Raw genomic sequence first — 15,300 nt, forward strand, 5'->3', positions numbered from 1 at the left:
CACTTAATTTACTTTTACTAAATAATTTGTTCTCACACCGGGAACACCTGTGGCTATTTTGCACGAACCGTTTTACGGGTGTTTTTTTTCTGAAGCCGAATTCTTTTGGGCTGCTGGGCCACTTTTCTCTCCCCCGAGGGGTTTTGACTGTCGCTTTTCTGCATCCCAGGCGGTGGCCGTCAGGATGGGGCTGGACATCAGAAACGTCTCCTCGTTGTGGAAGGACCAAGCGTTGGTGGAAATCAATATCGCCGTCCTGCACAGTTTCCAGGTTTTAACGAAGTGAAGCAAAGATTAGCCTCTAATTTGTCATCACCATCATCAGCCATGATAATCCCATTGTCATCATCATGATTGTGATGGAATCATCCATCTCGTTCTTGCACTTGAGATAATGTCATCACTCCATCTCTTTAACGGAGTTGACCCCAAATATCCCGTTGTAGGGCCACAAAGCTTGGGAATGTCTTGGTTCCGTTTCTGGCTGCCTTCCCAGTCGTCTGTTGTTTTCCGTGCCTCTGTCCACTTCCATCTGGAATTTCCAGCAATGATTCTATGTAAATTGTGACATTGTAAGATTATTATTGTGATGATCAATAATCCGTTATGATGTATTGTTATTATGGGGTGGCTGTTCCCTATGTCGCAGTTGGACCGCGTCACAATCGTGGACCACCACTCGGTGACTGACTCGTTCATGAAGCACCTAGAGACGGAGGGCCGCGTTCGGGGTGGCTGTCCGGCCGACTGGGTGTGGATCGTGCCCCCTATTTCCGGCTCGCTCACCCCCGTCTTCCACCAGGAGATGCTCAACTACATCCTCACACCGGCCTTCTTCCACCAGGTGTGACGATGGGGCCCAGACTCCGCAACCTTAATATATACCATTTATTGTGTTTGACTATTTTTGTTTGACCAAGGCTCACTGAGCTATATGGCTTTTTTTTCAGAAGCGACCTGAAAAAAATGGTAGCTCAACGAAGAGGCTTATCACGTGGAAATGTATAGTAGTCAAATACTCTAAACCCATGTTGATTCTAAATGTAAGGGAAGAACCAGAGGACCCGGACAAAAAAATCCACATGACCATGGGGAGAGAGACGCAAATTCCAAATATACAGGCGTCAGGGTTGGAATGTAACCCACGACCTCCTGTATACCAGGCGGGTAGTTAACATCTTGCAACCATGGCGCCCTGTTAAGTAACATCTCACCTTAGCCGCGGTGGAACCCAACAACAACAAAAGACACTATCACCCCCTGGATGAGATACGCGGCATTGCTCACAAGCTCCAGCAGAAAATGATTCGGAATATTTCACCGTATTCTCTGGATTATAAGATGCTCTGTAGAGTATGACCCACCCCAAATATTTTCCAGTATCTATAAATTTGGACAAATCTGTTCACATTTACAACAACAACCGCCATTCACCACTAAGTGGTGGTGACGTCACCACGACGCTTGTGCCAGGCTATGTGCACGTTGAGGCCACGTGAAGTGTCGAACGCCTGCTGGCAGGTCACGGGGCAGACCCAAGTACCACAGGTCGACTGACTGAGATGAGTGGCTGATGCACCACCTGTGCCCTCTACTGTGCCAACTTGCTGTACTTTAGCCACCCGGCGCTCCGCTTGTTGTTGTGAGAGGGCGACTGCTTCCAACTGCCCAGTAGCGTCCTTCACGAGCCTCCTCCACAGAGGCCAATCTTGACACCGCTGGTATCAGTCATCAGCAAGTCCACTGCCGCGCCCGTTTAGCCCCCTCGATCCGGCCGAACAAAAGCTGTTTAGGCATGTGGTGGCTGGGCATGCGGGCTACATGACCCAGCCAACGCAGCCTTGCCTGACAGAGAAGCTCACCGATGGGACTTTGTCCAGATTTTTCAAGGATTTGTGAGCTCCTCACAAAATCCAGCCTGGTTAAACCCATGATGGATCGTAGGCAGGTCAGCCTAAATGAAAATGTTCCATTAGGGAGGTCCACGTTTCATATGCGTAGAGAAAGGAGGAAATGACTGTAGCCGAGAAGACCTGAAGCTTTGTGTGGAGCGACATACCAGGTAGCTTCCACACAGCGTTACATAACCGAGGAAAAGATAATGCCACTCGACTGATTCGGAGTGAGACCTCTGCTGTCAAACCGGAGCTGGTCATGAGCACACTGCCCAGGTATGGGAAACTCTCCAATCTCTCCACAACTGCCCTATCACCAATTGGGAGTTGTTGGGGTGGAGTGTCCGATGGTACAACATACCCAGGCAGGTGCTTAGTTTTGGTGGGGCTGATGGTAAGGCCCCACCTCTTAATGGCGAGCTCCAGATACAAAAGTAGCGCCTCCAACTCCTCCTGAGTGAGCAGCAATTACCAGATCATCGGCATACAAAACGTGGTTGAGCAAAAGGGAGCCATCCCTTGACTGCAACCGGGCATCGATCTGCCTGCCATTGTATCTGTACCAGATGGAAATTCCTCCAGTTTAGCTATTGAAGGTTTCACGAACTACCTGGTCGAAATAGATGTTAAATAATGTGGGAGCCAGAGGACATCCCTGTCGTACCCCAAGGTGAACAGGGAATGGCTCCGACTCACAGCCACGTAGTTTTACCCGGGCCCGCTCACCATCATGAAGGTCCTTAATAATCGTGAGAGAGGGTCAGTGACTCCAAAAGTACGAAGAGCAACTCAGAGCCCAGGCCTACTGATGGTATAATAGGCCTTGACCAAGTCAATAAAGCAGAGATGTAGGTCTTGTTGGAATTCCCTACACCTCTGCTGTAGCAGATGGACAGAAATATGGCATCTGTGCTGGACCGCCCTTTCTTGAAACCACATTGGGGCTCTGCAAACCTCTCCTCAGTGTGCCTGGCAAGGCAATGTTGATTAATCCTTGCCAGGACCTTTCCTGGAACACTGAGGAGTGAGATGCCCCTGCAGTTGTTACAGTCTGTGCGGTCCCCCTTCGTAAAGAGGGGGACCACCAGGGCATCCTTCCAATCCTGCGGAACCCGTCCAGTGGTCCAGACTGTTGTTATGATGTCATGTAGGAAAGTCTGTGCACAAACGCCATCCTCCCTCAGCATTTCGCTTTGGAGATCATCTCTGCCCAGTGCCTTTCCTGGTCTCAGACTCTGGATCGCCTTCAGTACTTCCTCAACAGATGGCACCTCAGCCAGCCACTCACAGGGGGTGACTTCTTCCAATATTTGAGGCACCTCAGCCTCAGCAGGGTCATCCCCAATTTGTCCCACAATGTTTTCCAGGCTGAGGGATTTCACCTCCCCCAGGACCTCACAGAAATCCTCAGCAAATCTGCAAACCTGTTCCTGGGGGTCGGAGATTGGATCACCGTTCTTTCCTCTAATGATGGTAATAGGTGAGGTTACTTGTTTGATGGAGTTAAAGAGCGATTTGTGATCGCGGGCCATTGAGGCAGACTCCATTTCCTCAGCAACCCATGACCACCACCCATCCTTGTCTACAGCATTCCAGATCATAGAATGAGGTAAGCCTCCTCATTCTCTGACGTGGGATGCTGTAAACGATGAGAGTGGACCTGTCGCTTTTTTCTCAGCCAGCCTGAACACCTCCTCTGTCATCCAGGGTCTCTGGGGTGGTCTGTACCGTGTACCCAAAGCAGCCATTGCAGCTGCATGAGCCGCAGTCCTAAACCTCGCCCATTTCCCCTCGACATCAGGAGGAGTGGGGGACGATGCCAACCCCAGCCGCAAGCGATGATGAAATTCTCGCTTGCAACTGTCATCAGCTAGCTGAGACCATGCAACTATGGGTTTGAATTAGGTTCTGGGTGTACACCCACCATCGGAGTGAAAGAATGGCAGGCGCATCTTACAGATGACAAGTCGATGGTTAGTGGGCAGATCAGCTCCACGGTAGGTCCTGGTGTCAAGGACATGGGACCGCATCCGCTTTTCCATCACTATGTAGTCCAGCAGATGTTCTTGCTTGGACCCGGCATGCATCCATGATGTTGTGTGGATGCGCCAATGCCGGAACAGTGTGTTGGTAATTACAAGCCCATGGGCTGCACAAAAATCGAGTAGCCTCCTACCGTTGGTATTGAGCTGATCTGGCCCATGCCCTCCAATCACTCCAGACCAGGTGCCAGCAGCATGACCAACTCAGGCATTGAAGTCACCCAACAAGATGACTCTATCCCAAGGGGACACTTTAGCGCGCACCTGTGACAGGAGGTCATAGAAGGTATCTGACTCATCGGCCTTTCCTGCATCCCTCCACATGTACACACACGTACTCACACGTGTTCCGCATTATAGGGTGCACCCCTAATTTGTGCAATTAAATTACAGACAAAACGTTAATATTATAATTCGAAGCATACGGTCATTACCATTTAAAAGATTGACGAGGTTGTAGCAGTGCAATGCCTTGCACACTGAGCAACGAACCCAATAACCCGAGTTTGATCCTTGCCATTTAATTCATTTTAATCAGATAAAATAATTGTGAAATGTGTGAGCTATTATGCAAACAACGATACTGTGAATTTGTTGAAAACCTCAGCAGTTTTACAGGATTCATAACTTTCAAGTAACAGTTTTTTTTTTAAAATAGTCATGTTTGTAAAACATGTGTGTCTTGTTCCCTGAAGCAAAGGGTTTCCATTATTACACGGGGCGGGCTGGCTGGCTGTGAGTATTTGTGTAAAATGTGTTCTTTGTCAATCGCAGCCAGAGGCGTGGAAGAGCTGTAACTGGAATAATGGGAATGAAACCGGGACAAGGCGAAAGCAAATCGGATTTAAAAAGCTAGCCAAGTGAGTACTCTGCATCCCTATCTATAAATAGCGAATTTTATCATAACAAACCGGCATAATATATGAATAGAACCGCTTTGATAAATGTTGTTACGTGCATACAGTGAGTTTTACGAAACGTGTTTATAAATGATATCAGTTAAGTGCTTTAGATACTGTGCCATTCTCACCCAAGATTAACTGCCTCTATCGCCTACAGCTATGTCTGATAATATTTGTCATGATGACCCTGAATGGCATCATCACCTTCACGATCTTCACAGTCATTGACACCATTAGCAGCAGCTGCTGTATAATTCACAATATCAGTAACATCCAGGCAATTAGGCGGATGAGATCGTCATAATTTCTGTCGTGTTTTAATTTAGGTAATGCTCTGCGGTACAATCAGTGTAAAAAACGTATCAATGAATCTCACAAATAATCAGAGACATCCGTAAAGAGGATGCAGCCAAACCCCTGCTAGAAATCAGCTGTACACGCGACGCAGGGTGGGACAAGGAGGCTGCGAAGAGGAAACAGCTTATATATATGGGACCTTTTCGTCAGTATCCAAATTGATGATGTTATGATATTATCACAGCATGTTTGTTTGCATATTTTTGCCCCAAGTACAGTGAGGAAAAAAAGTATTTGATCCCCTGCTGATTTTGTACGTTTGCCCACTGACAAAGAAATGATCAGTCTATAATTTTAATGGTAGGTTTATTTGAACAGTGAGAGACAGAATAACAACAACAAAATCCAGAAAAACGCATGTCAAAAATGTTATAAATTGATTTGCATTTTAATGAGGGAAATAAGTATTTGACCCCCTCTCAATCAGAAAGATTTCTGGCTCCCAGGTGTCTTTTATACAGGTAACGAGCTGAGATTAGGAGCACACTCTTAAAGGGAGTGCTCCTAATCTCAGCTTGTTACCTGTATAAAAGACACCTGTCCACAGAAGCAATCAATCAGATTCCAAACTCTCCACCATGGCCAAGACCAAAGAGCTCTCCAAGGATGTCAGGGACAAGATTGTCGACCTACACAAGGCTGGAATGGGCTACAAGACCATTGCCAAGCAGCTTGGTGAGAAGGTGACAACAGTTGGTGCGATTATTCACAAATGGAAGAAACACAAAAGAACTGTCAATCTCCCGCGACTTGGGGCTCCATGCATGACCTCACCTCGTGGAGTTGCAATGATCATGAGAACGGTGAGGAATCAGCCCAGAACTACACGGAAGGATCTTGTCAATGATCTCAAGGCAGCTGGGACCATAGTCACCAAGAAAACAATTGGTAACACACTACGCTGTGAAGGACTGAAATCCTGCAGCGCCCGCAAGGTCCCCCTGCTCAAGAAAGCACATATACATGCCCGTCTGAAGTTTGCCAATGAACATCTGAATGATTCAGAGGACAACTGGGTGAAAGTGTTGTGGTCAGATGAGACCAAAATGGAGCTCTTTGGCATCAATTCAACTCGCCGTGTTTGGAGGAGGAGGAATGCTCCCTATGACCCCAAGAACACCATCCCCACCGTCAAACATGGAGGTGGAAACATTATGCTTTTGGGGTGTTTTTTCTGCTAAGGGGACAGGACAAATTCACCGCATCAAAGGAACGATGGACGGGGCCATTGTACCGTCAAATCTTGGGTGAGAACCTCCTTCCCTCAGCCAGGGCATTGAAAATGGGTCGTGGATGAGTATTCCAGCATGACAATGACCCAAAACACACGGCCAAGGCAACAAAGGAGTGGCTCAAGAAGAAGCACATTAAGGTCCTGGAGTGGCCTAGCCAGTCTCCAGACCTTAATCCCATAGAAAATCTGTGGAGGGAGCTGAAGGTTCGAGTTGCCAAACGTCAGCCTCGAAACCTTAATGACTTGGAGAAGATCTGCAAAGAGGAGTGGGACAAAATCCCTTCTGAGATGTGTGCCAACCTAGTAGCCAACTACAAGAAACGTCTGACCTCTGTGATTGCCAACAAGGGTTTTGCCACCAAGTACTAAGTCATGTTTTGCAGAGGGGTCAAATACTTATTTTCCCTCGCTTACTCAAACCCCACCTTTTCCCACTCCCTTATCACTAACACCACCATCCCCGTTTATTTCAGGCACCATCATACTCATGTACTACCATCCTTCACACTTCTGCTGCACTAATAGCTAATTCTTTGTTCAGCACCTTCATTAAGGCGCTGTATTAAATTATAATAAGATAAGAAGGTAACAAATAAAAATTCAGAGGGGCGATGGAAGGAGCAGACAGTTAAACTGGGAATGCTGTGAAAAAGGCTGGATGGAAGGGAAAGATTTAAAATATGGATTGCAATGCTTCGAGAGAGGCGCAAGGTGGAGAGGAAAAATGTAGGTCTTCATCAGCCACGATCAATCTACTGCTGGATGAAGGCTTCCCTAAGCCACCACTCTCACGATACTGTGACGCAACTCAAGGAACGTCATCCCGACGTTTCGTGCAACACCCCAATTCGTCAGTAACTGTGACACGTGGCGGTATATGTTGTGAAGTGAAATGTGGAGGCACGTGTCGTGTGGTGCTGTAGGGCGGTGAAGTTTTCTGCTCAGCTCATGGGCAAGGCCATGGCCCGCCGCGTCAGAGCCATCATCCTCTACGCCACCGAGACGGGGAAGTCCCAGGCCTTCGCTAACTCTCTGTGTGAAATTTTCAAGCACGCCTTTGATGCAAAGGTTAGAAAAAACACGTACGTGGGGAATTAGTATAATCTGTTTTTCATAAAGTCCCATGAATATTTGTTTAGTAATCTCATTTAGTTGGCTTGTATTGCATAAGAATGTGTTGTCACCCATGTCAATGTCACAAAATTCATATTTTTTATTTGTTGGCTTCTGATGTAAACCAAGTATAATAATGTTTTAAATTTGAATATTTGAACAGCGATTGTTACAACTAAAAAAGTAGACAAATGTAGAATTTTTATTTATTTATCTCTGAGCCACATGTAAAAATTCCACATTCCCATTACTGGGCTAGTTGCTTCAATAAAGCACCATTATTCATGTAAATTATCCAAGCCTGCCCTTGGGTGATGAACACTGCCCATGGTGAACACTGCCCTTGGTAAGATAATTTCCCACGGTGGGCACTGGTAGCATTTTCCACCCCAGACGGCAGCGAGCAACCCGCTCGGCTCACGGACCGCGTTGTGCGGCCGCATTGGTGCCAGGTGATGTGCATGCAGGACTACGACGTCGTACACCTGGAGCACGAGGCCCTGGTGCTGCTGGTGACCAGCACGTTCGGAAACGGGGACCCGCCCGAGAACGGCCAGGTTTGACGGAAGGCTTTTCAGAAGTTTCGCGTTTTGCCGCCGGCGTCCCTCGGAACGTCTTTTGTGCACGGCCGTTATTGGAGCGCTAAAGAAGAATGAAATCGCCACCGGCCCGGTGTCACACTCAGGGCCAAGCAGTCCGTAGGTCGATCGATGGACACATTGGCTGTATTTATTGCCAAGTCAGAGCTATTGAACCAAATCACCCAGAACGCAATGCAGAATGCAATGCGTTCTGTCAGATCTTGAAAGCCAAGCAGGAAATGAGTCTCAACCGTGCTTGGATTGGTGGCCACCAAGTGTTATAGGCTTCCGAGCTACAGTGGTGGGCAGCAGAGAGCACGACAGCAAAATCCATTGTTCTGTGCTGTATACCACCCTCCCCCCCTACTCACCACATCTATGTTACTCGACTTCACAACTTCCACTGACCAGCCTGGTGAAGTATGGTCAAGTAACCCCCACAAACCCGCACGGTATGGAAGAGGCCTTTATCCTGCAGTCGATTGGCAAAGCGCTGCACGTGCGAGCCTATTGGGATGAAAGGTGTCTGTTTCAAGACAAAAAAAATAACCCGAATGAGCACGGCTGGCTACATACGGTGCGAAAGAAGTTCAACATACATAAAGCAAGTACAATCAACAATGGCATAAATAGCGTATGCTGCCTAGATTGTGCCTCACGAAGGAAGCCTTTTATTAACATCTTGCTGTTTCTATCCACATACCGTTGGTCGGACTGCAGAAGTTTTGGCTGTCGCTATTGGAGATGCAGCATCCTTTGACGAGCCACGCTGAGGAACAGTGAGTTCCTCATCTTCTTCTTCCTCAACAGCACTTGCTCAATATTAATCGGATTACACGGTGATGCTGCATTGGCAATGGTGCGCACAGCACAAACAACTATCTCAATACGTTCACTCATAACACAGCCTTAAAGGATATGTATAATTCGCCAAAAAATTGGCATTGACCCTTCGTTCCTCTGTTTAGATATGTTTTAACGCACTGTCATAGATAAATGCGAGTTTTCGTTTGTAAAAATATTCCCCCCGGATCTACTCTACTCATTGTAATGTGTGACTGCATCAAGAGTGGAATCGAAGGTCTAATTCACGTTGAGATGTTGGTTTTTTTACATGCTCCACATCAAGTGGGCTGTTTGGGTACTACCGCGTGTACACATGTGACTCTTACACAAATCCGAGTTCCTTTGCAACAGAAAGTAATGAGAGAAAAATACTCATCATTAGACCTCCTTTGCCAGTACCAAAATGTAATAATAGGGTTTTTCCCCTTTTTTCTGGCAACAAAACTGAAACCTTTTTTTTTGCATTTTGACTGCAGGTATTGTGGTTAATGCAGACATGAATCCGTGTAAAAAAGGTTTCAATTTTGTTGCCAGAAAAAAAGGGGAAAACCCTATTATTATTAAAAAAATATTCAATTGAATTAGCAAACATCTAATTATGCCCTTCGAGAAAATGTATGACTTGAGACTCGGTGAGGCTTTATTCGGAAAATGAATTACCATTATGATGATTGTGTGTGAATTCAAATTGTGAAACTCAGAAAAAAACCTTCTTTGGTAAATAAATGACATGTGAATTAAAACAGTGTATCTTTGTGAGGCTTTCCATGGTATTCATTAACCTTGACTGTGCGTCAATTCAAATAAATGGTGAGATGCAGTTGAATCTCTCGACATTGATGAAACAAAGGGGAAAAAAATTGAGCGTAAAATAAAAAAAATCTGTACGGTCGTGAAGAATGAATCACATATACCTCTTCGGTAACCTCGCACGTATACCTGCATGAGTGCATCCCTCCCACATCCGAGAATTTTAAATTACACGTCTCATAAAAAATATCGTGCACCACTCCCTGACCTTTTCAATCAAAATGACCAGAATTTTGTGTACAGCGGTATCTCTCCGCCCCGCAACCCCAACCCTCACCCACGCCGTGTCGGCCTTTCAGGATTTTTTTTTTTTCAAAAGCGTCGCATCAAAGCTCGGGGTTCTCTTTCTGCAGGCGATTCAAGGTGAGTCGCGTTCCCCCGCAACTGGAGCGCCCACGCCTGGCCTTCACGGAAGGCGCACTCCTTCGCAGCAACACGTTGGAGAGCGTGGAACCGCTGGCAAATGTCAGGTGGGCTGCGGTCGGCACCCTGGCCCCCGGGGGGGGAGGGGGGGGAGCGGTTCGTCTTCATGGGCGTGCCTGCAGTGCAATTAATGAATCAAAACAAGTGCGGCTGTGGCATTGCCTCGTTGCTCACGGACTTGCTAACCGCGATTTTGGCTGTCCGTGAATAGCGTCTGCACGACTGCTTCGAGAGAGAGAGAGAGAAATAAAGGAATTGATGCGATAGAGTGATGAGATAGAGTGATGAGATAGAGTGATGAGATAGAGTGATGAGATGGAGTGATGAGATGGAGTGATGAGATGGAGTGATGAGATAGAGTGATGAGATGGAGTGATGAGATAGAGTGATGAGATAGAGTGATGAGATGGAGTGATGAGATAGAGTGATGAGATGGAGTGATGAGATAGAGTGATGAGATGGAGTGATGAGATGGAGTGATGAGATGGAGTGATGAGATGGAGTGATGAGATAGAGTGATGAGATAGAGTGATGAGATGGAGTGATGAGATAGAGTGATGAGATAGAGTGATGAGATAGAGTGATGAGATAGAGTGATGAGATATAGTGATGAGATATAGTGATGAGATAGAGTGATGAGATAGAGTGATGAGATGGAGTGATGAGATGGAGTGATGAGATGGAGTGATGAGATGGAGTGATGAGATGGAGTGATGAGATATAGTGATGAGATGGAGTGATGAGATGGAGTGATGAGATAGAGTGATGAGATGGAGTGATGAGATGGAGTGATGAGATGGAGTGATGAGATGGAGTGATGAGATAGAGTGATGAGATAGAGTGATGAGATAGAGTGATGAGATAGGGTGATGAGATAGAGTGATGAGATGGAGTGATGAGATGGAGTGATGAGATGGAGTGATGAGATGGAGTGATGAGATAGAGTGATGAGATAGGGTGATGAGATAGGGTGATGAGAGCGAAGGTGATGAGAGCGAAGGTGATGAGAGCGAAGGTGATGAGAGCGAAGGTGATGAGAGCGAAGGTGATGAGATAGAGTGATGAGAGAGAAGGTGATGAGATAGAGTGATGAGAGACAACGTGATGAGATAATGTACATGTATTTAATAGCGTATTTATATTCTTCGGTCTTTCGGTAAAGCCACGTAGATAGGTTCAAAGAAAAAAAGAAAAAATAACGTGACTTTAACGAAAGACCCAAAAATATGAATTCCTGCAGTTTTAAGTCAATTTAGCTTATTTATTTCAGGTCATTCATTTAAAGGATAGGTTTTTGTAGGCCAATATCATTATCCACGAAATTTGCTATTCACGAGGGAATAATGTACAGCGAGTGAATGGTTGTGTCAATTCGTAGGGGCACATTCTTTCCGTATGTTAAGTATATGTTAAGAGCGCTAAGAACCTTTAGGATGTAGGAAAGAGGGTTTACCAATAAGGTCCAGGCAGTGACCAACAGGCACACCCATGGTAGCCTGAGACACTAGAAATAAACACTGGTGGTGCTGGCAACTGCATAATTTTATGTACGTATATATGTTCAACTTCTTTCACACCGTACGTAGACAAACCGTGCTAATCGGAGTTGATAATTGGACGATTCTCTTGTGGATTTCACAATTCTGTATACAAAGTGTCGGTACTCGCACTCCTTCCGAGATGTCTAAAATACCCTTTGGAGAGGCCCTTCCATCAGCAGTGGCGTAAGCTAGCGACTGTAGGCTGCTGCTCCTTTACCTCTACACATGAGAGAGAAAGAGACACAACAAATAACTGTAGACCCTGGCTTTTCTTATGGGATTCCCTGTTACCAGACGAGAATTCCAGCCGATTGCCGTGTTCCTTGAAGCCCCATATAATCCACGCCTCACTGCTTGCTTGCGTGCAGGTTCTCAGTGTTCGGTCTGGGCTCCAGCGCCTACCCCAGGCTGTGTGCGTTTGCCCGGGCCCTGGACGGGCTGCTGGGCACTCTGGGTGGCGAGCGCATCATGGCTCGAGGAGAGGGGGATGAGCTGTGTGGACAGGAGGAAGCCTTCCGCTCGTGGGCGCGCGGGGCCTTTGAGGTTAGTCACTTGCACCTCACCCCTCCACTGCCAGTTGCCCATTGCTGCCGCTGCCCAATGCTGCCGTCGCATGCCCGCTGAATGTGCTCGGTGGCGATACGTTCTCTGTTCTTCTTTGGATCTGCAACTTCGCCATGTGCCTTCAAGTAAACTAAACTATAAACTTCCATTAGTAAGTCACGTAGGTATAAAATAAAATAAATCACGACGTTTCGGGCGCAACACAAGCGTCCCGTCATCAGGTGGGAAAGCGATGGTCTGCTGCTGAGGCAGACTGTTTTAAAAGGTTTTAAATGGGTGTAGCCCAAGGATCATAAAGAAGTGGCCGGGGCTAGTGATGTTAATGTGAGAAATTATCATGTAACTGTAAGGTAGGAAAGCGGCCTCCTCGACGAGGGAGTGCAACCCAACGGGTGCAATCCAAAGGGCATGTGAGTATGAGAGTGACTTTACCAAAAGAACCAAAGAGTATGGATTCCTGCAGTTACGAAAGCTTCAAATCAAGATTGAATTAACAAGATTTTTTATTTTACCAGGTGCAGTCCATTGAGCTAAATAACTATTTTATCGCAGCCAAAACTCTTAAGCGCATGTTTCTATATGTGGGGGGGGGGGGGGGGGGAAACGGAGAACCTGGAGAAAAAAATCCACGTGACCACGGGGAGAGAGAACATGCAAGCTCCAAATATACAGCAGGCTTCAGGGTCCAGATCGAACCCAGGGGCCCCTGCGTACTGAACGAAGGAGTTAACATCTCACCGACGGGATGCCCCATGTTACCTGCACCGGCTTTCAGTTTATGTATGTATGTTGAACTTCTTTCTCACCGTACATAGTCAGCCGTGCTCATCGGAGGTGCAGGAAAAAGGAGTAAATAATCTGGAAAATATAACAACTCTGACAGCGAAAGTCCACTGGCCAGCATGAGGGGCAGTCGCTGGGCCGCTCGTCCGATGTCGTGTTGCGATTCGGCTGTGCGCAGGCTGCATGCGACGTCTTCTGCGTGCGGGAGGACGTGAACCTGGACCAAGCGAGTGCCACGCTGCTGTACGCTGAGAGCGACTTCAAGCCGGAGCGATATCGTCTCGTGCCCGTCTCGTCCAGCCTCTCCCTCAAACAAGGTTCCCGCTCTCGAAACGAATTCCCACTATAACAGATTTTTGGTAGAACCGTCGGTTCAGAAATCAGAATCAGAATCGTTGTTTTTGCTGGAGGAATCCGATGAGTTATAAAGTGATTTTTCGCAGATGTCCAGTAGTGTCACAAATGTCCAGTGGAGTTGGTAAATATGGCGAGAAACTGCATGGACCCTTGGGATGTGTGGGTCACGGGTGGCTTACCCATGGCCTTGCAGCCCAGAGGATACAGAAGGTAAACTTGCCCATTCAGAACTATCATTTTATAGCAAAGGCCTAGGCAAATGGGTTTTTTTTATAATTTTACCACGGCTCATATTACTGTGACCCTAGTTTCAAACAGAGCCTATCAAGAGCAAACGTTTAATTGTTCAGTGGCTCAACTCGTTGAAGAGAGTCACCTGCTTGCCAGTCACTATATTACAACAGACTATAACGTTAAATGAACAATCATTTATTTGTACGCCTTCTGTCAAGCCACTGCTGGACGAAGGCCTCTCCACAGCGTGCCGTTCACGGGAGGTTGTTGGGTCACACTTCTCGTCGGTCAGTGTGTGGGGAGTTTCCCGGCCCGATTCAGACGTCACTCGCCAGGAAACCAACTCGGGTGGCCTGGTCTATAGCGCAGTCCCCGGGGGATGAGCTAAAACCACTGCTTCCAAAGATCGTCTACGATGCAGGCTTAACAGAAACACGTACTTGAAGTGATGGAGGCGCGATTGAACATTGCACAGAGGTGGTGTGTGGAGAGCAGTAAAGCAAGTAGGTCGTAGACCTCTACACGTGCAGCACCCTCGATTAACTTTTATGGCAGCTTCATCGTTCTGGGGGTTGCTTTTTGTCTATATTCGATTCCTTCGTTTTATCACCTACGCCCATTGCCAAATACTAATTATTTGTGGACTATGTACTTGCCTATTTCAGTTCTAGTTTTCGTTTAAATCAATGTAGGCACATCATTGGTAGACACACAGATAGTGCTGCTATAGCTTGAGTTACCCAATTACACCAAAGAATGTGGGTATGATGAACTTCTTTCTTTTGTATTTAGATTGTTATCCTTCCCCCGCACCTCCGGTAAATGCGGTTGGCTACGTACGTTACGAAAGAAGTTCAACATACGTACATACAACCGTGCAGTATTGTGTATATTTACCATTATAAATGTGTATATATTCATAGAATGCTACAATGGATAGCACCTTGCCACACTGAACTTGCAATGCAGATATCGCCGGTTCGATTCGATCCCCCACCAGCGCAGTATTGGAAACAATTGGGGAAATTTCTTAAACCCCTCCGCCTCTCTGTCCACCCAGCAGTATCAATGGGTGCACCACCACACTTGGTCGATCGGCAGGTCACAATCTGTGGGGTAAGGTGCGCATTCTTCCCACCTCTTCGTACACACTTCGAGGGACTCTGTAGAGCTCCCCCTAGCGGAAGGCCCTTCTGCCAGCAGTGGTGTGAGCAACCAATTGCAGGGCTGTGTCGTTGCTACCGATATATTTCGTTCTTATATACGTCATTTAATTTTATTTATTTCATTCAGTTTTAGTGACTTGCTTACCATTCCAAATGCTTTGCACTCCTATCGGTTTTTTGTAATGTAGTCACTTTCCTACCCGCCCCTGCTGAAAAAGAGCTTCATAGCTCGTCGGATTCCTCCAGCCTCAATATAGACTTGTGATTCTGATTAATCTTCGAGGGCTCCGCAAAAGTCGTGGCCCTCGGCTGCAGTCCCCCAAGGCCCCCCTGCGTCAATCGGACGGTGCACTCGCGCAACGTGTACGTACATAGAGAACCCCGCTAATCGGAGCCTGCGGGGAAGGACAACAAAACTAAACTCAAAAATATCAGTGTGACATAACCGCATG

The 15,300-nt window shown here is 46.8% G+C and overlaps 1 protein-coding gene across 1 annotated transcript in view; it reads left to right on the forward strand.

The window, feature by feature from the left end:
- Positions 1-15,300, forward strand: part of LOC116939115 (nitric oxide synthase 1-like) — a 55,805-nt gene that overhangs the window by 27,146 nt on the left and 13,359 nt on the right. Inside the window, exons 10-18 of the mRNA XM_032947077.2 lie at positions 170-271; positions 650-844; positions 4,712-4,797; positions 7,354-7,498; positions 7,996-8,100; positions 8,845-8,903; positions 10,134-10,250; positions 12,113-12,287; positions 13,270-13,408. Of these exons, the coding sequence (XP_032802968.2) occupies positions 170-271; positions 650-844; positions 4,712-4,797; positions 7,354-7,498; positions 7,996-8,100; positions 8,845-8,903; positions 10,134-10,250; positions 12,113-12,287; positions 13,270-13,408 (1,123 nt within the window). The remainder of the gene's footprint in view (positions 1-169; positions 272-649; positions 845-4,711; positions 4,798-7,353; positions 7,499-7,995; positions 8,101-8,844; positions 8,904-10,133; positions 10,251-12,112; positions 12,288-13,269; positions 13,409-15,300) is intronic.

Source organism: Petromyzon marinus, chromosome 5 (genome assembly GCF_048934315.1).
Source record: "Petromyzon marinus isolate PM22_M1 ecotype Great Lakes invasive population chromosome 5, UKy_Petmar_22M1.pri1.0, whole genome shotgun sequence".
Taxonomy (NCBI): domain Eukaryota; kingdom Metazoa; phylum Chordata; class Hyperoartia; order Petromyzontiformes; family Petromyzontidae; genus Petromyzon; species Petromyzon marinus.